General features: G+C 39.6%; 1 protein-coding gene across 5 annotated transcripts in view; it reads left to right on the top strand.

Moving 5' to 3' along the window:
- Positions 1–23,809, top strand: part of FMN1 (formin 1) — a 372,953-nt gene that overhangs the window by 227,586 nt on the left and 121,558 nt on the right. For all 5 annotated transcript variants that reach the window (XM_089778461.1, XM_025189464.3, XM_075927044.2 and 2 more), the window contains 2 exons: positions 21,014–21,075; positions 23,325–23,413. In XM_089778461.1, coding sequence (XP_089634587.1) covers positions 21,014–21,075; positions 23,325–23,413 — 151 coding nt within the window. The remainder of the gene's footprint in view (positions 1–21,013; positions 21,076–23,324; positions 23,414–23,809) is intronic.

Genomic DNA, 23,809 nt, shown 5'->3' with positions numbered 1-23,809 from the left:
CTCCTTGGAGGAGCAGGACTACCAGCACTGATTCCTATCAGTTCAAATTAGTGGTCTTTACTAGACCCGCTAATTCGAACCCCGGAAGATTGTCTGCAGCAGCTTTGATCTCTGTAGTCTGGACAAGCCCTAAGTGAACAAACAATTGCTCTTGCCAACTTAATCTGAAATTTTAACCCAGCCCTTTCCCCTAGTATTTTATTGATTTTTAGATTGTGATTTTACATGTCACATCTAATATTATGATTTTTAGTGTTGTGTTTTTTCATGTATAACTGTTTTTGATTTCAAGAATTGTTCTATTGGATTGTCTTGTGTATATGTGTTCTCTCAAAGCTAGTGAGAACTTGAAATAATACTTTGGGTTTCAAAAGAGCTGTTTGTTAGGTGTTTAATTTTTTGCTTCAATGGCAATGTAAAAAACATATCCAAAAGTGAAAATACCAAAACCATATGACAACAAGAGACATGAACACTGAACGGTACATTTTCAAATGATGACGTCTATTCTGTGCATAAGAATATTACTGGCGGGAAATGAATAAAAGCAATTTGGGAATACAAGTCTCTCTCTCTTCTCTCTCTCTTTCTCTCTCTCTCTCTGACTATAGAGTTTTCAGGAGACATAGCTAGATCTAGTATTTTGGTGCTTGTGCTATGGATTAAAAAGGTCACCATTTATAAAATTTAAAATTGTTCATATTTTGAAACACTGTTTAAAACAATTGCTGGAAAGAACCAACTTGAAGTCTGCTTTGTTGTGTGGGCTGAAGGGAAAACAATGGCAAAGACTACCTTGCTATTGGGGGGTATTAAGATGCTGCTGGTGGTATTGATTATTATTAATTTTAGAACAGGCTTGGAGCAGTGTAGCTTTTAAAAAACCGGGACTTACAGATGGTTACAAGAAGAAGAAAGAAATGAGGCAAAACTTTGAGCCTGCCTGTAATGTGTTAGAGGTATCCTAATGACACTAGCTGCAGTCATGAATTTTGTGAATAGTCTAGATTATTAAGACTAATAAGAGGCAGCAGCTGTCACACAAAAACCTTGTGGTGTTCTTAAAATTTCTCCAGATAAATTTTCAAGGCCTCTTATGCTGTGAGATGTCTTGTAGGTAAGGAACTTATGCTGAAGAGTATTATTGTGGCATTTTTATATTTCACAACTGGGTGCTGTTACTCATGATCTGTCTAAAAAGACAAAGAACCATAACTCACCAGGACTAAGAATTACATCCAAATACTATGAGAATGGTGCTTAGAAACCCATACTTTTAACGATGATAGCAGTCATTATATCAATTCATCTTCTCCTTCATATTCTCACATTCAGATTATTCCTTATTAAGGTTTTTACCTTTATCACCTGACTTGACTCAGTGTATGTAGACTTCTCACCACTATAGAACCTTGACTATTGCTAAGAGGATTATTTGCTTCTAAAGGCACATCTACACAGTAGGGCTAAGGCCAAAATAAGCTATGCGTAGCTCAAGTTGAAATAGCTTATTTTGGCTGTCTACACAGCAGGAAGTCTGACTTACCTGGCTCCTCATAAAATGAGGGTTACAGGACTTAGAGTAAGAAGTCTTTCAGCTCAACATTATTTTGACATGATGTTGAAATAACTGCTTGTAGTGTAGACACAGACTATAAATTACATTATTCCGAAATAACACTACTGTATAGACGTACCCTAAGACAGCTAACTCTCATCATTCTGTCTAGTGTCTGAGAAAGGATCATTATAATATATGCATAGCTCATGAGTACCTTTGGAATACTATATTCTTTGTTGAGTGACACTATCTGTATTCCACTGAGGGTAATGTCCATGTGCCATGCATCCACATCTTTTAAAAATAGCAATGTCTGTTGGTCCACATGTGTGTCCTTGTTTTGCCTCGTGGTTTTAAGTGAGGCTATAAAGGGTAGGACAGATTAACTGCACTCTCAGTTCCTTCTCCTCATTACATGGACTGAGTTGAAGCATCTGCGGGTGTCTCATCTCTTGTGATGGACTTGTACAATTTCTCTGAAAATACTATTATATTCTTAGATATAATTAGCATTTATTGTGGGTTTTTGTAGTAGCAGTAATTTTTGGAATTAGTAGTAGTTTTCTTGAGATTTATGGACTTTGTGATACCCTTTGGGTGGTTTTCCTATTAGCCCCTCTTCACCCCTCTCCCCACACACAGCATCCACATCGAGCTAATGGATTATGTCAAAGATTCTGAGGTTCATGATCTGCGCTTCCTGCCTTCACTTGTTTTCAATCAGTGATTGAACCAACACTTCCTTTATTTCTTGAGGGAAGCCCATGTCCTGTCCTGGAGCAGTATCTGCCTCACCTTCCCTGCCAGTACCCTCAGTTATATCAAGGTTAAGCAACCTCTCTTACTATATGTCAGCCTGAGGGGTTGAGGAGTGTGCCTGCTACCATGGCGCTCTGGACTGGTTCCACCAGTACCAGTGCTACGGACCCTGTGCTGGGACCTAGCTGTCAGGCAAGGAAGCACGTGCATAAGCAGTCCCAAGGTTGACACCCTAGTCATTGGTTGGTTGATCCAAATAAGCTATGTCCTCCGTCTCCTCCATTTACTGCTCTCCATCCTGCACAAAATTAGGTGAGAGAGCAGTGGTCATACTGATTGTCACCCCATTCTGGGCTTGCCACTTCTGGTTTTCTCCTTTTCTCTGCATATCAAAGCATAGCATCCTCCTCTCGCATTACAGATATTTCTGGAACTGTTCATGCAAAGCAATGGCAAGATCAGACATCCTAATCTGTAGCTGCTTTACCTGAAAGCCTGATTTTTTTTTTTTAAATGGGGCTCTTTACTAGCATGGGAATGCTCATCAACAGGAAAAGATCTCTTTTGAGTAGAGGACTCCTAGAGATGGTCCCACCAAGTCAAATGGAAATGCTTTGTTCCTAAGACCACAGGCATTTCTCTCTTTTTAGACTTTCTCCTATTCCTGAAGGTGCCAGGGCTCCTTCTTAGCTCCATCAAGGTGCATATAGCAGCCATTAGTGCTTTCCACCATTTTGTTCAGGAGCACTCAGTTTTCACTCACCCGTTGACTGTACAGTTCTGAAAGGGCCTTATGCAGACATATTCTCTTATTTAATTCATCACTCTCTGGAGAGATCTCAACCTTGTTTTCATGGCATTGATGAAGTTGACATTCAGACTTCTGGACTTGTACTCTCTTTCCCTTCTTTCCATGATGGCTGCTTTTCTAATACCTAATACTTCTGCAAGAAGGGTGAGCATGATGACAGACCCCCCTCCTCCCATTTTTTGCTGCATTCCGTAAAGACACAGTTTCCCTGCCTTTTCCTCCCAAGTTTCTGCTGAAACTGGTTTCCTGTTTTCACCTCCACAAACCCATACACTTACCTACCTTTTTTCTAAAGCTGCATGCCTCAGAGGAGGAGGAGTGCTTTCACTACTTCAGGGTATGTCTATACTACAGAGTTTTTTAGGAAAAACAGCATTTTTCTGAAAAAACTTCAATTACATCCACACTGCAATCACATTCTTTTGAAAGAAAATCGAAAGAACGGAGGGTTTTTTTCCAACATTGGTAAACCTCTTTCTATGAGGAAGAAGGCTTTTTCTGAAAGAGCACTTTTAGAAAAAGGCGTGTCTGGATGGGCAAGAGGGAGTTCTTTCGCAAGAAGAGGAAAGAGAAAAAAGAACAAATGCCCTTGTGGCCATTCCGCCCATAGTAATCACAGCTTATACATGAGATAGCATCCACACTGAATGGATGCTATCTTTCAAAAAAGCAGATGGCTTTTTCTATGGGCTTTTGTGTGTGGACACTCTTTCGGAAGAAGTTTTTTCAGAAGATCTCTAGCAGTCTAGCCATAGCCCCAGTGTCCACAGTACCCTAGCCTTTTACCTGCAGAGGACAAAAACATTCAGGAAGTCCCATAACTCTTTGTCACTATAGCAGAAAGGATTAAGGGACAGACCATCCCCACTCGGAGAATTTCTAAGTGGGTTTGTGTGCATTGTGCTGTATTATCTATTATTGGGACTGTCTCCATCCATTGGGATACAAGCCCATTCCACAAAGTGTGAGCATCAACTATGGTTGTGCTTCATGACACGCCACTCATGCACATATGTAGGTCAGCCACATGTAGTTCAGTACACACCTTCTCTTCTGATTATACTCGGGTGCAAAAATCTGCAATAAATGCCTGTTTGGTCCAGCTGTCCTCCATTCTCTGGTTCTGTGAACTTTCTCTCACCCACCTACTAATTAGGTACTGCTTGTTAATCACCCTCAGTGGAATACAGCACTCAAAGAGAAGGTGATTACTTACTTGTAACTAGAGGTGTTTTGAGATGTGTGGTCCCTATCTGTATTCCAGTCCCTCCCTCCTTCCCCTCTGCTCTGGATTTGATTGTTTTACACTGAACAAGGAACTGAGGGCACACATGGTCCGCCTCGCCCTTTATCACCTCAGTCAAAACCATGAGGCAGAACAAGGGTGCGTGTATGGGCCAATTGATGTCACTACAGCCGGTCCCCGAACGCATTACAGACTGAACGCGTTACGGACCAAATGCTTAGCCGTAACTCAGAATGGTCATAACTTGGAACCCATTGAGTTACATTGCGACTGCGCTGTTTATATGCATGGGTCACGTTTGTAACTTGGAGCCTGTATTTATAACCGCTTTGGTCATAAGTGCGGATGGTCGTAAGTCGAGGTAGTCGTAAGTTGGGGACCGTCTGTAATTTAAATTCCTTGGCTCCAGTTGAATGACCCATGTGCATAATCCTCAGTGGAATACAGGTAAGGGCCATACATCTCAAGGAACTTCCAGTTAAGTAACTTCTTCATGAGTCCAGAGACTTCAGAATGGAGGCCATAGTAAATTATCACCCATGACACATGTATCATATTGTGTAATGGATTTTAGTGAAGTAATAATAATTATTTTAAAAGGTTTCTATAGCTTATATTTACCACCACCACATTTTCTATGTTAAATTTTTACCGGTGGTGCAGATCCCTTTGGAAATCTTAAACATAGTCTGCAGTCAGCTAGGTTCAGAATCACTTATTTAAACAATCAAACATACATAATTAAACTAAGCCTCATCCATGATATCCAACCTGCCTGGATTATCTAAGTGTATTAGCAACAATATACTTAGGCCGTCATAGATACATAGCACTGAATATCTATGGCCACACAGCTTGATTGGTCTAGAACTTCATTGGGTTAATACTGATCTGGTGCAGACAGATTAATCATGGATGACCACGTGGTCACCATTAGTATGTGGCTAGGCACTGTCCCCTTCCGACTTTAAATTTGATCTATAGGACTGGAGGGAGGCTGTATGACCAAAATGTGCCAGTTGGGAGTGTTCAATTAATCATTTCTCCTCCAGGCACAGAGAGTAGTTATTGCCTGTAGCTGCTGCCCTCAGTGCATGGGCCTTTATCCTTATTAACTGGAATGATGATCTCTTCCCATCCAGTCCACTGATGCTATGTCTGTGGTCCAAGCCTGAACAAAAATTTGGAATAATGCTACACTTACAGGCTCTATGGCACACCTAAGAAGTTTGGATGTTATGCTGTTGGATACAGCAATACACTCACTTCTCAGTTAATAGTAATAGAAATGTAGCCGTGTTAGTCTGGTGTAGCTGAAGCAAAATACAGGACTATGTAGCACTTTAAAGACTAACAAGATGGTTTATTAGATGATGAGCTTTCGTGATCAGACAAGATCATCATCTAATAAACCATCTTGTTAGTCTTTAAAGTGCTACATAGTCCTGTATTTTTTTTCTCAGTTAATGTATGGCAAAGTAGCCTCTTCCAATGTACAGGTTTTGGTGTCAGGGATTTCATCTACTAATGTGTCCAGATCTGAGAATGGAGTTGTTCAGGATAATTAAGGGTGATCTTATAATATTCTTTCCACCTTTGTAGGACTTCTTGGATTGATCATGTTTTATTATCAGCCTTATTTATAAGCAGAAATCTTGCACAAAGTCCAGTTTTGAATCAAAGTGAAAAACTTTGAATGAAGGTCATAATTCATTACATCTTATTTCTTCTTCTACCTCTTTTGCCAAATTCTTCAGAGTAGCTTTATGATCCATTTTTTATCTATCCCATGACTGTGGCACTGTTTGGCCTCAACTCTTTTTTGCAAAATTTGAAATGGTTAGTCATTAGTATCATTAGTTAGTCAAGGGTGTTGCACGTGCATTCCAGTTTTGGAAAGGCATCTACAGCTTCTTGGATAATCATGCTTATGATTGTTTTAGCTGATTCTGCATCTTCTGGAAAGGTGCTACGTGCATCAAATTTGTTACACGCGGTGACAGAGTACTTATTAGCAAGTGCTGAATGTTCAGGTACATTATGCTTTATGTTTCATAACAGGTGCACTACTATTGAAATCAAAATTACCATTTTAGCACAAGAAGATAGTTAGTATTTGTTGGGACTTCTGCACCTTTGATCCAATATGATCTTGCTGTTTTATGATCCAAAATATGGTTCAGCTCCTTCCTTATCCAACCATCATTGGATGACCAGGTTTCCTGATGGATATCGAAGCACTGAACCAACTCCCAATGATGGTAATTTTATGAGACATATAAAAAGAGAAATCTCAGAATTTATTGTTCCAGAGCAAAATGGGCCAAGAATAGTCTCAAAGCCATTTCTGGGACAATTTGCTTTAGCATTCATATCTCCAAATATAGTAGTTCATTGTGTAATGAAGCAGATGAAGCTATTACTACTTGCTACTAATAGAATTTACCTTTTTTAGCGTCTGTAGCTTCCTCAGTGGGAGCATAAACTACAGCAATGAACAGCTTGTAGGATGCCACATAGTGATTTATTAACTGGTGGAAAGAGGAGGAGTGCCATTCACAGTTTATATAGTTCATTCCTCCAGAGTACAGTGGACCTGCATCCTCACAGTATGGTGACCATGTTGCCTTTATTATACAGTTCCAATGTTATATTTTTGTAACTATTTAACTAACAAAACCCATTCCCTGATATTTAGGATTTGTACATTCCTGGTAGAAATTCTTGTGATTTTTTTCTCAAATCATGATGACACCATAAACATTATGGAGTTCAGCCTGTAGACTATGTATTATTGGGTGCTTCTTGATTCTGTCTGTCACTTTGGGAGCACACAGATGCAGAATACTGATTTTGTTTGGGTACAGCTATCTTCCCAGAATCCCTTCCACATGGAGCAGATGGCTCTTAAGTCATAGAACGTCCACCTTTACTGCTATTTGAGAAATATTTCCCCTTCTTTTCTGGCTCTGCCATTGGCCTTCTCTCAGAGCTGTGAGCCAGGGCTCTTAGTGGATGCTACGTTCTGGAGTCAGCCAGAACCAAGATTCATGTTAGCAGGATGGACCAAGCCCAGAAGTAGCACAGTAAGTACTGCTGCCCCATCTGTTATCATAAAAGAACAGGCCTATTGATACCTGAACAAATTATCCCCAAATAAATTCCATAGCTATCTTGGGTATTACTACAGAATATAGAACTGTCACATCCATACAGACACTTGCAAGATTAGTGAGAAGATAAACAAAAGTAGTTACAAGAAAAGTTAAATGCTACTTAAAGTGCTGTGGGCTTGTTGCCTCTAAGGAATCCCCTCTAAATCTGATTTAAGTCAAGTAACTGACATGCAGTTCAAATAGCTTAGCAGTGGCAACACATGTGATTGGCAATATCTGGCGCACAGATGTTTTGGGTTGCATTTGATAACGAGCCAGCAAACAGGCAGACACCACATTGTAGAAGGAAATCTCCTGCAGATGTTTCTCAGAGAGAGTGATGTTCATCCTCTGTAGAGAAATACCCATTCCCACTCCTTTTCGGAGTACATACTAGACAGTGGGCAACCCTAGTACAGCACAATAATTTTGGTGAAAGCTAATGCATCTGTAGACAGTGATGTAAAGGAACATTGAGTTTGCATTGCTAGGCCTAGAGAACTCAAAATTGTGACACGTGAGATTTTGATACTGAGCTGATATTGATGACAATCTAGCTGCTACTTAGATCATTCATAATGGTATTCACAAAATTTACATCTCTTAAGCATCGTGAACACACAGCATGGAAAATCTATCATTTGTACTGGGCTAAGCAGAATATAAACTTACCTTTATGTAAGCCTTGCCCACATGGTGTGGCACTCTGTCCCTCTTCAGGTGTGGATAGGTCATATAGAGGTTGATGAGCATATAGTTGATGAGCCTGCTACAACTCTAGCTAAGAGACATGTTTTTTCTTGTTCAGGAAGTAGAGGTTCATGCATTAAGAGCCAGATCTCACAGGTCAATCCCCCACCACAGACAGCCCATCCAGAGGTATTAGCATTATATTTTTAAAAAATCAAGTATTTCTGGTAGTAAAAGGTGATCATTAAATGGCTCAAAGGCTTGATATAAAACTTTTTGAGGATTCCTTATCCTGCTCCTTTTGTAGTCTGGTTAAAGGAAGAGAGGAATGTTTCTTTCTAAACTTAAAAGTAGATTTGGATTTAGTTCAAGGAGTGTGCCAACATACAGCTTAGTTCTTATTTCTCATAACCTCCTGTACGGTTATGAAAATATGCTTCAGCTCAGATAAGTAAAATTTTGTATTTTTTTCCAGTTCAACTACAGCAGGGGTAATAAAGCTGTTGCTCAGGGCTATCTGTGTGGTTCAGTTGTTAAATATTACACCTCCCTTCATAACCAGGAGGCTTTGGTTCTGTTGCTAATTATGTACATGCATGTGAAGTACCTTTGCCCCTCAATATCTTATAACCCACCTCCCCATTCAAGGAACTCCCAACACAAGAACTCAGCAAAAGCAGTGTAATGTGAAACAAATAGCAGTATGTCTCTTCTGTGATTCAGTCATTGCTCACCCCTGCTAGCCTTTAACAAATAGCTGAGATCCTTACTTATAACTAATGGGCGCAAATACACTGCTGAAGGCCCCCAGCCCAGAGCCGGTGGCCTCACCTCCAACACCCATACTGCCTTCATCAGCACTGCAGCTCCCAGCACTGACAGAGGACAGTTCAGGATGGGAACCCCCAAGCTACGGCGAGACAATACTGTGGTGCTTCACTGCTGACTCTAGCTCCAGATAGTAGATCAGGCTAGCCCAGGACACCACTGCCAGACAGGTTTCCCCCTATTACTTCCTTGTTCACAGGGCTCAGTGGAGTCACCCATGTCACCTGTGCTCTCTGATCGCAGTGGATTCTGAAACGAATGTAGACATGTCTTCTTCTCCCAACACCCTTCCCCCACCAGGACTCATTCCGGATACTACAGACACAGACCAACATATTCACAGCTTCCTCTTGGCTTGCACAATGGCCTTATCCACCGCCACTATACACAGGACACTGGTTACTGTATCGTAACTGATCCTCACTGTTCCACAATGTGTACACTGGCTGAGAGACCCTCCTGTGCTCATAGCCCTCCAGCAACTGAGAAGGTTGATCCAGAGGAGGGTCAAATTACAAATGAGGACAAACCTCAGCATCCAGATAAGTCTCCTACAAATCAATCATCTTCCTCCCGTGACAAGGCAGTCATCTCGACAGATACATCACTAGCAGATGACTTTGAACAATTCCTAGAACTATTTTAACAAGTGGCTGCTAATCAGGAGGTTCATCTTATGGAAGTTCAGGAGAAGCAACACCAACTCCTGAAGAACCTACAGGCAACCCTTTGTGTCAAGATTGTGCTGCTGATAGATGAGGCTAAAATGGAGGCAGCCTACAAGATCTGGCAGACTCCAGCCTCCATCCCTCCCACCAACAAGAGGACTGATAGAAAATATTTCATCCCCACTAAGTGAATGGATTTCCGGTTTTTGCATCCTCAACCGAATTCCCTGGTAGTAGATGCAGCCCACCATAGAGCAAAATTACCACAGTTTAAAACTGCAGTGCAAGACAAGGACAATAAGTGCATGGACATTTTCAGAAGGAAGATGTGTTCCTTGGCAACTCTCCAGCTGCATATTGCCAACTATTCAGCCCTGTTGTCTAATCAGGATTTCGATAACTACACAAAACTACTGGAATTGATGGAGCGTTTTCCTGAAAGTAAACGTCCCATTCTTAAATCAATAGTCCAGGAGGGATATTCCACAACATGTACTGCCCTGCGAAAGGTCCTTGACATTGCAGACACGGCTGCCCATTTGACTCTACATTTATCTTTATGTGTAGGGCATCTTGGCACCACGTCTCTGGAGTTCCCAAAGAACTACAGAGCAAAGTGGGGGACCTCCCATTTGATACAGGCAAGTTGTTTGTAACACAGACTGATGAGGTACTGGCAAGGACTCTCGTACTACACTGCATGCACTTGATATGTACACACCACTCTACTGACACAGGCGCTACACATCATCAATGCCAGTGAAAATTCTCATACTCCCATTACCAACAGAGAGATTTTAATCAACCATGTTCCAGACCACGAGCGTAGAGGAAACTGCCACCAAAAAACCGTTTCTCTACTCAACGCTGCATCAAACAACAGTTCTGAGATGTTTATTGAGGGTAAGCCTGACTTCTTCCATGTTTAGGTGTTTCACAAAGATGTAAAGACTTTTTACCACTGCTTGTGCCCCTTTTATCAACAGTGGGCATTGATTACTACAGACCAATGAGTCCTCAAAATCATAAGATTGGGATATACCATCCAATTTATTTCCCTCCCCCCAAGCACGCCACCTTCCCTGTGCCTCTGCAGGGACCCATCTCACAAGGACCTCCTCTGGCAAGAAGTCCGTCACCTGCTAGCAATAGGTGTCATTGAGAGAGTGCCCAACCAATTCAGGGGCAGGGGATTTTACTCCAATTACTTCCTCATCCTCAATCACCACAAGCTCAACAAATTTTATACGCAAACAGTGGTTCAAAATGATCACACTCAAATCTATAATCTCAGCACTGGACAAGGGAGACTGATTCTCAGGCCTCAACCTACAAGACTCCTACTTTCATGTGGCCATGCATCCATCTCACAGGCACTTTCTATATTAAACAATAGCATCAGGACATTTCCAATATCGAGTCCTGCCCCTCAGCCTTCATCTACCCCCAGGATATTTTTCAAAGACACTTGCAGTCATCACTGAAGATCTGCCTCATCAGGGTATTATGATCTTCCTGTCCCTCATAAAGGGACCCTCCTGTACATAGACACACAATATGGTATAGACCGCCAGAGTGCTTTTCAAGGCACATGGGCTCAGTATAAATGAGCAAAAATCCACACTCCAGCTGACACAAATTCTGGACTTTATAGGTGCCTGGCTAGACTCCACAACCACTCAGGTCTACTTGCCTACCCAGCGCTTTCAGGTGATACAAGATCTAGTTACTAGTGTCGCAGTGAGCCCAACTGTATCAGTACTCATCTGTTTATAATGTATGGGTCATATGGCTGCAACAACTTACATGCTTTACTATGCCTGGCTACATCTCTGAAGCCTCCAGCATTGGTTATCGTTGGTGTACCCCTTCCAAGTATCGGACCCATAAACCGAATCCTCCTCCCCCATTGCATCCAATATGATTGCCTCCCTGTGGTGTGGTGCCAATCCTGACAACCTTCTTGGGGGAGTTCTGTTCCATCGTGACCAGCCCTCTGTCCAAATTATTACTGATGCTTCCCTTCTCAGATGGGGTGTACATTTGGGTCGACCCTTTGCCCAGGGATGATGGTCCTCCCACAAATCCCCTCTTCACATCAACTTGCTAGAGCTTTGAGCAGTGTGCAACACAAGCAGACACTTTATCACCCATATCTGCGACCGCACTGTAAGAATCCTTACCAACAACACAACAATGATGTTTTACATAAATTGACAAGTTGGAGTCCATTCCCGCTCTCTATGTGCAGAGGCTATCCGACTCTGGAATTGATGCATCCACAATAACATGACTTTAGTTGTGTCATATGTGCCCAGTGTCAACAATACAACTGCAGATACTCTGAGCAGACACTTTGCCATAGTCCACAAATGGGAGATTGATCATCAGGTACTCCAGCCCATCTTTTGCCAATGCGCGTTTCCCCACATAGACCTTTTTTGCCTCTCATGACAACACGAAGTGCCCTCAGTATTGTTTCAGGGCGGGTGTGGTGATGCATTCCTCATTACCTGGAATGTCCTGCTGCACCACGCTTTTCCATCAATCTCCATCATTCGAGGTTCCTCAACAAAATCAGAAGGGATGGAGCACGAGTCATCCTGATAGTCTGTTTCCCTGTCTTTAACGGCTGCCTCTTCAACTCCCCTATCTTTTCCCAGTTTGGCATGATCTGCTATCTCAGAACAAAAGCACTTTCCTACATCCCCAACCTCAGACCCTACAGATAACAGTATGGTTCCTCTCTGGTTCCATGACTCTGAAGCACTCTGCTGTGACTGGGTGAAAGACATTCTACTACATAGTAGATGGCAGACAACATGCACTACTTACCTCTTCAGATGGAAATGATTTGTCACATGGTGCTCACACAAAAACCTCTATCCAACTTCTAAACCTCTCCATGTGATCCTGGATTATATTCTTGATTTTAAACAAGACTTATTTCTGTCCTCTCTGAGTTCACCTTGCTGCCATCACCGCCTTCCATCCCCACGTAGAGATACTCAATTTTTGCACAACCCGACCAACAGAAGGTTCCTCAAAGGCCTTCATAACTTCAACACAGACCACCACCCTGGTATGGAATTTGGAGATGGTGCTGGACACACTCACTCAGCCCCCATTTGAGCCTTTGGTAAATTGTTCTCTTATCTTTGATGACTATGAAGGTGGGGATCTTGCTTGCAATAACATGTGCCCACAGGATGAGTGAACTTGTGGTCCTTAGAGAAACACTGCCTTACAGTCTTCATGACATACTATGGCCTCACCCTTCCTTTCTGCCAAAGGTGTGCTGATTTTTCACATCAATGATCCCATTGTTTTCTCTAACTTTTACCTTAAGCCCCACTCACCCTGCCAAGATGCAATCCTGCACACCCTGGTTGGCCGAAGGGCTTTCTCCTCCTACATTGACAGAACTATGGCCTTCCACAAATCACAACGTCTTTTCATCTTGGTTGCTGAGCGGTCAAAGGGCATGTTGATTTCTTCACAGTACATTTCCAAGATCATAGTTTCCTGCATCTCCCCGTGTTACTCTTTACAGAAAAAAGCCCCCTGCTGCCCCTAGAGTTCATTCCACTCAAGCAGTCTCAGCACCTACAGCCTTCCTGCAGGGAATCCCCTTTATGGACATTTGTTGTGCTGTTCCGTGGTAATCAGACCACACCTTCATGAGACACTACACCATTCTCCCACATCCATCTACAGACAGTTCAGTAGCTGCTGTGGTTCCTTTTACTGCTGATAAATGGTGACTCCAAAACCCACCTACCCTCTACTTTGATCAATGCTATACAGTTACCTGCAGTGGAGCACCCATGGGGACATCACTTGAAGAATAAAGGGAAGTTACTCACCTCGCGCAGTAACAACAGTTCTTGGAAATGTGTCCCTACCCCCATTGGTGCTCCACTACCCACCCTCCTCTCCTTTCTTTGGAGATGGTTTTTCTCTTTTAGATACTCAGGCATACTCGAGGAACGGAGAAGGGTTAGGCTGCATGTGCAAAGTACAAGATGCAAATGCCACGAGACACCTATTTCAAATGGCTATTGCTATGAAAGGCTCCAATCTGCGGCACTTGGACATCTCGACACCTATAGTGGAGTACCCATGGGGACACACATCTCGAAGAATCACTATTACTGCATGAGGTGAGTATTTTCCCTTTGCAGTTGGTGCCCTGTAGGACATTGAATTGAAGGAAAATCTATTCACATTGGACCTAGAAATTATTTTATAAAGAAAATGCCCTTTTTATTTACTTGCTGAAAATCAAACTAACAATACACAGTCTTATACTAGTTAAGAATTGATTACAAAACAACAAAAACATCTTATCTGTATCATTTGCAACCTTGGATGTGGCTGAACATTCTGTAAAATGGACAGCAAAGAGGGCGAATGATCAGCATAGCCAAAGGTATCACTTTACTTTCCTCTTCCACAGCATGTGATATATGGCAGGCTTCTGTCTACCTGACATCAAGAATGGCATTCTTTTCATCAGGCCCCAATGTTTCCCACATTGTATGGAAACATAGTGCCAAGAAAAAACTCCAGCAAAACATTTCAGTTTAGTGCTGAATTTATACTGGATTAAATAACTTGAAGAATTTAAACAATAGAATAAAATTAAATCATTGAGTGTGTAATTTCTGTAATGATCACATATGTAATATTTTTTGCATGTCCAACCTAATCACACACTTAGGTTACTTAGAATTATGCTGTGTCTTCTTTGATGAAGAGCCATGGAAAAAGGGATATGCACTGTCCTGGATACTGGAAGATTGTGCCATGCAAAGCATTATGTTAAAGCTGTTTCAAATTATAAAGCATGTAGGAAAACAAAATCTATTAATAGGATTCACTGGTGATGATGGGTTTGAAGTGGGAGAGCTGAGAGGTTGATTGTGTTTGTTACTCTCCTTAACTGTTTAGGTACCAGTTCTCTTTGTACTCAATCTTCTTCCAAATGGCGATAGAAAAATGGTCAATATTTGCCAAAGTAAATAATCAAAAAAATTGTAACCTCACTTATGAACAAAGCCTATAGATATTGCACACTTATTTTGGAACAAGCCTCAGGAAGTCTAAAGTCTGTCCAATTTTCTGAAGTACTTCCTCAATCTTAGCAAACAATGCCACTGCTAGATATACAAGCAAGTTTGCTTCGGAGCTGAAAAACTGGATGTTATATATGTATGTGTAATTTTAAATACTTTCATAGCAGTTTTCATATGTGGTCCAGAAAACATTTTAGAAACACTGAGGGTGTGTCTAAACTACACCTGTCTGCCAACAGAGGGATATAGATTAGGCACATCGCTATTGCAAATGAAGTGGGGATTTAAATATCCCACGCTTCATTTGAATAGAAATGGCCGCCGCTTTTTGCCGACACGGCACTTTGCTGGCAAAAAGCGGCAGTCTAGATGGGGATCGGTTGACAATGAAAGCCTTTTCCGAACTATCTCTTATTACTCGTGCAATGAGGTATACAGAATTGGTATATGGCACTCAGAGATGAACCCATGACCCTGCCCTCACCAGGCGAGCACCCTATCCCCTAGGCCATGCCGGAACCCACCCCTACTCCTGACCGGCAGGGGGACATAGCTTAGACACACCCTAATAGAATAAATTTCATAACACCTCTGCATGATTGTTAATTTTTACTCCGTTGTACAGATGGGGAAACTGAAACTCAAAAGGACAAAATTTGCTCAATACCATAGAGCCCGGAATTCCTAACTTTCATTCCTTGTCATGTTTGGTGATTTTTTTTCTTATTGTGTGAGTGCTTCATAGTGTACAGAATGCATGTGTTTGCATTACTGTCCCTGTAAAGTAGAAATAAATGCATACATATCTCAGAAGTTGAGAAACAATTTCCTTTAAAAGTTATTTCTTTTGTTCTGGATAATTTACAACATGTGGTTTTGTGAATCTGCCTAGGGCATCAAGCCTGATGTGGTTAGGTTAACATTAGTGCCAGAGTCTGTGGCTCATGACTTCATACAGCAGCTGAGCTTTCCTAAATTTCTAAACCCACATTATGTCTCTGGTGCTTCTTTGCATTATAACTCCTTTAAACATTTTTACATGACAGAAAGTCAGATGTTGAAGAAAGCCTTTAGAGAAATTTAGGATATCAGCTCAATTTGTCTGGGATGAACAGGAGTAGTTTGCATGTGTTAAGCAGTTTTGCCAAGAGGAGATGTGTCCTTAACAATCATAACAACTTTCTGGTTGACTGGATCTGTGACATCTTCATTTAAAATTTCCAAAGGTGGACTTTAGTTTCCCACTGGAACCAAAGCTTAGTTACTAGTAATGCATTGTGTAAAATAGTTAATTGTGGCCCAAAGACATTTAACTTTCAGAGAGTTGTTTTAAAAACTAATGTGTTTCTGTTTGATTATTAAAATTCTGTTTTTAAAATTATTTTTCATATTTCTATTAAATATAATTTAGTAGTTGCATTAACTACTTTGCAGCTGGTGAACATGTGTAAATTTTCTCAGATCCCTTTTTATAACCAAATGCCATTTAAAATGATATCTAGTACCAGTTATGTCCTACCTTACGACTATTGGAAATACATAATATGCTTTTCAGCAGTGGTGGTAACAGGAAAGAAATATCTCTTTAGTACTAAATCTTTAAGATCTACAGATGTGTCAATTTTATGTACAGCAAATACATTTGGCATTCTTAAAATGTTGTTTAGGGTTTCCTGTATGTGCATTCTTGCAGTGACAAACTATAGAGATTAAATAACAGATCGAATCCCTAAAATGTGCTATGAAGAATGTGTTTTTACAGCTAGATTGGTTTAAAAAATATCTCTGTTAAAACCTTTGGTAAAAGTTTATATTTCATGCAGTGGCCTTTGCATGTGAAATGTAGTTGGCAAGTATTTTTATGTGAGCCTGTTGGTTTGAATACATGATGCTGATCTGTTTTTTGTCCTCTCTGACGGTTATTATATCCTAATGGGTGCAACACTGCACTAATGATCCTTGTGTATATAAATTCTTCTTGTTGTGAGCAGACACCATAGGGCCACATAAAAATGTTTGCCTCAATTTCCCTGCAAAAAAGGAGCTCAGAAACCAGACTTAGCCAAGTAACAGATTTTTAAAAGTAGAGGAACCCAATAAAATTACCAGCTTTTCACAGCATGAGTCTACTTCCTTTCGACATATTGTGAGGTGTAGGTGAAATATTCTAACTGAACTGACAGTGTAAGGAGGACAGCTAACTAGAAAGCAAGATAAAAGTAAAAACCACCAATGATGATTGATATTGCTGTAGCTATTAATTGTTTTGGAACTTCTTTTGTAGATTTCTGACACTTCACCGTTATAACTTACTCCTATACAAGTCTCAGTGTAATGAAATTTAATGCAGTAAAATACCACAGTCAAAGTTACTGTATCAGGGAGTTATTTTTAATGTTGTAGTTTCTTGAGACACAAGTCACAAAATGTTTTAAGAGGATTAAGGAGCTTTAGCTTTACCATGCTCTGAAGAAAAGAGTAAAAATCATCAAAGAATGCTTCTTTCACATAGTTCAGTGAATGTTGTTAAAATGGCACCAATACAACATATTGTGTGTTTATTGAATATACTTTAAGGATGGTATAAAACATCTCAGGGTTGAAATACACAAAACTTTGAATTTGTCCAGCATTTGACGGGTGGGGGGTAAGAAACCAAGCAAATTGTTATGATTGTACATTTTTCCAATGTGAAGGATGCTAACTTTGTTGAAAGTGGATGAATAAAAGACATAGGGCTAGGTTGATAACGCTACTCAGGCACCCCGAGATGCATATAGATGTATAGAGGCATTTTCAAAAGCATATGGTGCTAAAATGCCACTTTTGAAAATCACACAAAGTATCTTTGTGAATTTTTAGGTGCTTGAATACATTTAAAAATCTGGTCCATAAGCCCCAATTAAACTGGCAGCATGTGAGCTCAGGCATCTGCCTGTGCATTAACAATAACTGTAGGATTGGAGCCCTACTAAGTCAGAAAGCAATAACTGTATGCTATTTAAAATAAGAAATAAGTTCTTCCAAAGAATAGAATGACTCATGTTTATCTTCCTTCATATTTAAGCTTATTATTTATTATTGATTTAATTTTTGGTCTGTTTACATATCTGCATATATTTAAATAATTTAATATTTCCTCCTTAAACTTTTAAGGCAAAACGATTGGTTTAATCCTGTCAATATATTTTAATGTAACTGATTATTGTTATCAACAGTTATCTGGGCATAGTTTCAACAGTTATCTGGGCATTTAGCATAAAAATAAAATAAACCATGATGTGTTGGAGTCTTTTCTGCCCACTCGGTCATCCATTTGGAGATATAAGTACTAACATATTGGTGTTATCATTCTTATGTTTGTTTTAATTTAAACTACTTGGAATAATTATAGTATTTCTATAAATTTAAGATCTTTGCCATTAGTTGCTTGTTTTATCATCCGTAAAACTAGTTAAAATTTTCTTACATGCATTAGCTGAAAACTAGATTTCCTCACTGCAAAACTGTCACCATGGTGTAGAAGTGGATGGAAAGACATACCAGAAGTAAATAAAATAAAAAAATTCCCTTTTCAGATATATTTTTCAGTATCCCAAGATGGGATGAGAGAGGAATGAAATTGAAAGGGGAAAATTTGAGCTAAAATATCGACAGTGAGATGTATTAGGTTGTGGAAATGGTCTTCCAAGAGAAATCCTAGTCTCTTGGGACCTTTTCAAATAGAATTGGATATTGCATTTAGAAAATGCCCTACATAGAACAAAGTTTAATTGGCAGGTAGTTAATCTGATAGATTCCTGCTCTAACGATGCTATTTGAATATAAAGTAATTATCTTGCCTGTTTAGCTCTTTTTATATTTGTCTAAATATTTTGCGTCTAAAAATGTGACACAAAAAGAAGTAAATCTTCCTTTTCTTCTTTGGTAGTGCCTTTCTCCCTGCCACTTTCTTGTCCCTCTAGTCAAGGTGTAATGTCAACAACAGATGGAATCATAATTGACAGACAAAATTTTAAAGCATTCTAAATGTCACTGATCGTTTTAATAAAATTAATTAGCCTGCCACGGAGAAAATTTACTAGCCTGCTGGTTAATTTCACAATGTAAAATCGTGGGTAGGAGGGAGTGCGAGAGAAACCTTATTACTTTTGAATAATTATTTAAAGATGTGTTCCTTGCCTATTTCAAACATCATGGATGGCAAATGCAGCAAGAGCTTTTTATATCTTTTAAAATTGCAAATGGTCACATCTCAACATATAAGTGAGGAAATCAAACACAAATGAAATCAGATACCTACTAATGATAATTTATTGGTCACCTAGAAAACTTCAATTTTGATGGTGATATTATTAATATTCCTATTTCTATTTTAATGTAAACAAATAATTTAGACTGAAGACACAAAGCTGCTTGAATTCATATGCGTACATAAATTTAGTGTTCTGAATCTAATTAAAAATACACTGTTTCCATAAGAAATGAAAGATCTTTAGTCATTTCTGTAACATGTTAAAAAAAATCTCTGTACTTCCTGGCAGCGAATATTTGTTGCATAATGCACATCATACCTGCAGTCTGATTTAGCTTTGAAAAACAATACTAATGCAATGCTAAATTAAATTGCAATGAGGCATATTGATGATACAATTAAATGCCACCATGAAACTCAGATCTGCACTTTAGGAACCCATTTGACACTTTTTTTTAATTACAGTGGGCGGTTGAAGAGAACAGTATTTATTAGAGCTGGTTGGAAATTGTCCCACAGAATGGTTTTCTAATGAAAAATTCTGATTTAATGACATCAAAACATTCTGCAGGAACATGTCAGTTCTGTCAGTGTTTGACAGAAATCCATCTGGCTTCCTGCCAGCTCATTTGCATGTCTCCCCAAGCTTTCCATCTCCTCAGCAGCCCACTTTGCAGGCTACTGCGGATCTAGTGATTCCAGGCTCTTTGGCTCCATGGCAGCACAGGCTGCCAGGGCTTCCAGACTACTGACTTCTTGACATCTTGGCTGTTGAGAAGCCAGGGACTGCAGGGTTCCCCACGTGGCCAGCTCCTTGGGGTTCTAAGCCATCAACTAGTCACTTTCTTGATTCCTTGCTATCCAGCTCCCCAAGTTACCTAGAATTCTAGTCAGTTCCTGGGTTCTTGGGCTTCTAAGCAGCCTGTCCCAAATTAGGGAAAAGTAAAAAAAATTAATTTTTCAAACAAAAGACAGAACTATGTAGCACTTTAAAGACTAACAAGATGGTTTATTAGGTGATGAGCTCTCATGGGCCAGACCCACTTCCTCAGATCAATATGTGGAAGAAAATCGGCACAACCATATATACCAAAGTGATACAATAAAAAAAAATGAACGCATGTGAAATTGACAAATCAAATTTTAGAACAGAGTGGGGATGAGGGGGGAAGGTAAGTTTCTGTGAGGTAATGACTGGGTTAACTTCCCCAATTATCACCCCTAATGTCATTACCTCACAGAAACTTACCTTCCCTCCTCACCCCACTCTGTTCTAAAATTTGATTTGTCAATTTCATATGCGTTCATTTTTTTTTGTCTCACTTTGATATATATGGTTGTGCTGATTTTCTTCCACATATTGATCTGAGGAAGTGGGTCTGGCCCACGAAAGCTCATCACCTAATAAACCATCTTGTTAGTCTTTTAAGTGCTACATAGTTCTGTCTTTTGTTTCAGCTACAGCAGACTAACACGGCTGCATCTCTATCACTATTCTTAATTTTTAGGAGTAAGCTAAAATTTTTTAAAGTCTTTTTGGAGAACAGAAATTAACAGTAATGAAATTTTTCAGCTTTCTCCCAGAGTAGCTCCTGTCCTAGGCTAGCTCCCAAGACTGCCTAAGAATATGGGCAGCCAGTTCCCTCACTTCCTCAGAGCCCCAACTTCATGGCCAACTTAAAGAACCATTCATCCTAGAAAACAGGTAGTCACAGGAGCAAGTTGAAAAAATTCATTACAGTTCTCTGAAACTTAATGTTTTGAAAATTCAACTCCTATGACATAGTTAGAATTATTGACTTTTCCCATAATTTGGAATAAAAGAATTTCAAAAATGTCAAAAAAATGTGTGGAAGTGCAGTTCTGTTTTCTGGCCAGTTGTGATTTATAAGATATGTTACCTAGAAAAAAGAAGTTAACCCAGTATTTTTAATATGTACTTTGTTGATTTATCCTTTATAGCTACACTAAATGTGGATAATTCCATAGTAGACCTGGAAACACTAGAAGCACTGTATGAAAATGTAAGTATGACAGAAAAACATCATGTGGAACAGTACAATGTTCATAGTTTCAGATTTTTACCAAGTGCAAACATACTCAAAGGCTAAACAATTTTATTTTGTGAGCATATTTCACAGGAGAGAGCATATAAAAATTGATTTTTCTAAGAAATTGTAAGGGTGCCTTCAAACAGCACCCTAAAATTGAAATAAGATACACAATTTGCGCTACACAAATTGCATATGTTATTTCGATTCTATTTTGAAATAGCTTATTTTGAAATTTGGAATGTTTACACAGTGCCAAACTTCAAAATAACACAGGGGTTATGTCTACACTGCCCCCTCTTGCACACAAAAAAATGCAAATAAGACAAAGCGTGGCATATCGCTGCTCCTCATTTGTATAATTAATGAGGCACCATTTTTGCACAAGAGGCTTTTTTAGGAAGAATGGCTCTTGCGCAAGAGGGTTTTTTTGTGCAAAAAGGAGCCATGCAGACGTCTCCTTTTTGCGCAAAAGCCTCTTGCGCAAAAACGGAGCCTCATTATTTTGAAATTATTCCTCGTAAAATGAAGTTTACAGATTTCAGAATAAGCTGCCCGTTTTTTCAAAACAATTTTGAAATAATGAAATGGCTGTGTAGGTGCTCACATTGTTATTTCAAAATAGCACTAGCTATCTCAAAGTAACAGTGCAGTGTAGGCACACCCTTAGTTAATATCTCCATAATGTAGTTAGCCAGTGCAGGTATTTTGCCAAATCAAGTCTGCAAGGGGGAATGTAAGTCAATCCAATTCAATTGGAACTGAATTAAGATTAAGCAAATTGCAACAAAAGATGTCTTCTCCCACAATGTATTTTGGCCTCCTACCACAGAAAGGTTCCTTCTCACTGTATCTTCCCCACTTCCATCATGTCTTGGGCAGACTTTTTCTCTTCCACCCCAATTCTCCAGTTTCACTTCTCTCTACATCGTAGCCTTGGAGGATGTCGCCTTTCCACATCTTCATCCCCTCAACCTTTAAGACTACAGGTTGAATCTCTCTAGTCTGGCACACTCTGGTCTGGAAACATCTATGATATGGCATGATTTAAGCCCATAGAATTTGTTTTCAGCCACCATTCCCGGCTCTCAGTGTTCTGTGTAGTTATTTAGCTCTATTTTACCCCTAAATGTCTTCTAAGAGCCCAATAACAATGTTGGCAATGCTGCTAGATAATATTGCCCTCCTGTGGTTTGACCAATTCTCTTGTTCAGCACTGGTCAGGTCTGAAGGTTGCTGGATTAGAGCGGTTCAACCTGTAATTTAAGGCATGATCTGCGATTTGCTTTGTCTTCCTTTCTTCAGCCAACCATTCTACCTCCCAATACAGTGTATATTTTTCTTTCTATTTGGTTACCAAGAAGCTCTAGGGAGATGAGTAATGAGGCACAGAGAACCAGCAGAGAAAGGGGAAGCAAGTCATGTACAGAACCCTGTCAGGAGATATTGTTTACCTTGCAGTGTTTAAGCTCTGGTAAAGAATATTCCAAAAACTCACTGTTAGAAAGGGTTTTCTCTCCTCCACCTCTCTAACGTATAAAAAGGGAAGGGAAATTTGGAAATGTATGATAAGAGCTGATTGTGAAAACGGTAGCATAGGACAATTTGAAGGCCTTCTGTAATGTACAGTTTAGATCTTAGTGAACATAGGTATTAATCTGCTATGCAAATGAATAAATTTGACTTTGTATTGTCACTAGAATTGCCAATTTTGGTTGGACAAATTCCTCGAGATTTCATCACATGACATAATCTTTAATCAAAGAGTAACCTTTAATTCCTGGGCACTCCAGGGCAATCCTAAAGTGTTGGCAAACTTAAATGTGACCTGTATATCACAGAATCCATCACAAAATTAAAGAAAGTAAATCTTTCATCTGCTTTACTTAAGTTGGCATATTCTCAACCTTATCAAGAAATTTTATCAGACCAAAGAACCTGCATAATTGTAAAATGAATACTGACATCAGGATGAGAATACATTTTACTAGTCATGTTATTCGTATGTTTGACCTCGAACAAAAGACAATGACAAAAGTTTAGCCTAACAACCCATATATAGAATATGTGAAATGACGCTCCATGCATTTTCAGTAGCGTGTGATACTAGAGAAGGTATATAAAAAGAGAATAGGTGGGGTTTTAGAGATCAGCAAATAAGAAGATGGATTAATTTATTTAAAAATGTAAGCTTATTACCATTTCTAATTACAATCTCACAGAGAGCACAAAAGGATGAACTGGAGAAAATAAAGCAGTATTATGAGACTTCAAAAGAAGAGGAACTGAAGCTCTTGGACAAACCAGAACAGTAAGATTTTTTTTTTTTTGAAAAATATTTTCCGTTATGCAGAATGACCATTGTCTAGGAGGCTGAGGGATGTTGGAATAGGATTCTGGCCTGTTAAAAGTTTTTTCTAAAAAAAATAATAAAAAAATTCCATATTTCAAGGGATAGTGTGAAAATTGATCATACTGTCCCTTTTTGCTATGTTGTGTATAGTGTTGTATTAACTGGGACCACCAAGACAGATGAAAAATACTGATTTTGCTATGTGACCTGGAGCTAGTCACAATTTTTGTGCCTGTTTGTTCTTATTTTTAAAATATATTTACCTTCCTCTCCTAGATATTGAAGCTGAATTAATATTTGTAAAGCAGTGACATGTGCTTGGATGGAAAGGTGCCATAAAAGTGCCATAAATTG

Source organism: Pelodiscus sinensis, chromosome 5 (assembly GCF_052426305.1).
Source record: "Pelodiscus sinensis isolate ZL-2025 chromosome 5, ASM5242630v1, whole genome shotgun sequence".
NCBI classification, from domain to species: domain Eukaryota; kingdom Metazoa; phylum Chordata; order Testudines; family Trionychidae; genus Pelodiscus; species Pelodiscus sinensis.
This window is presented reverse-complemented; position numbering and strand designations above follow the sequence as displayed.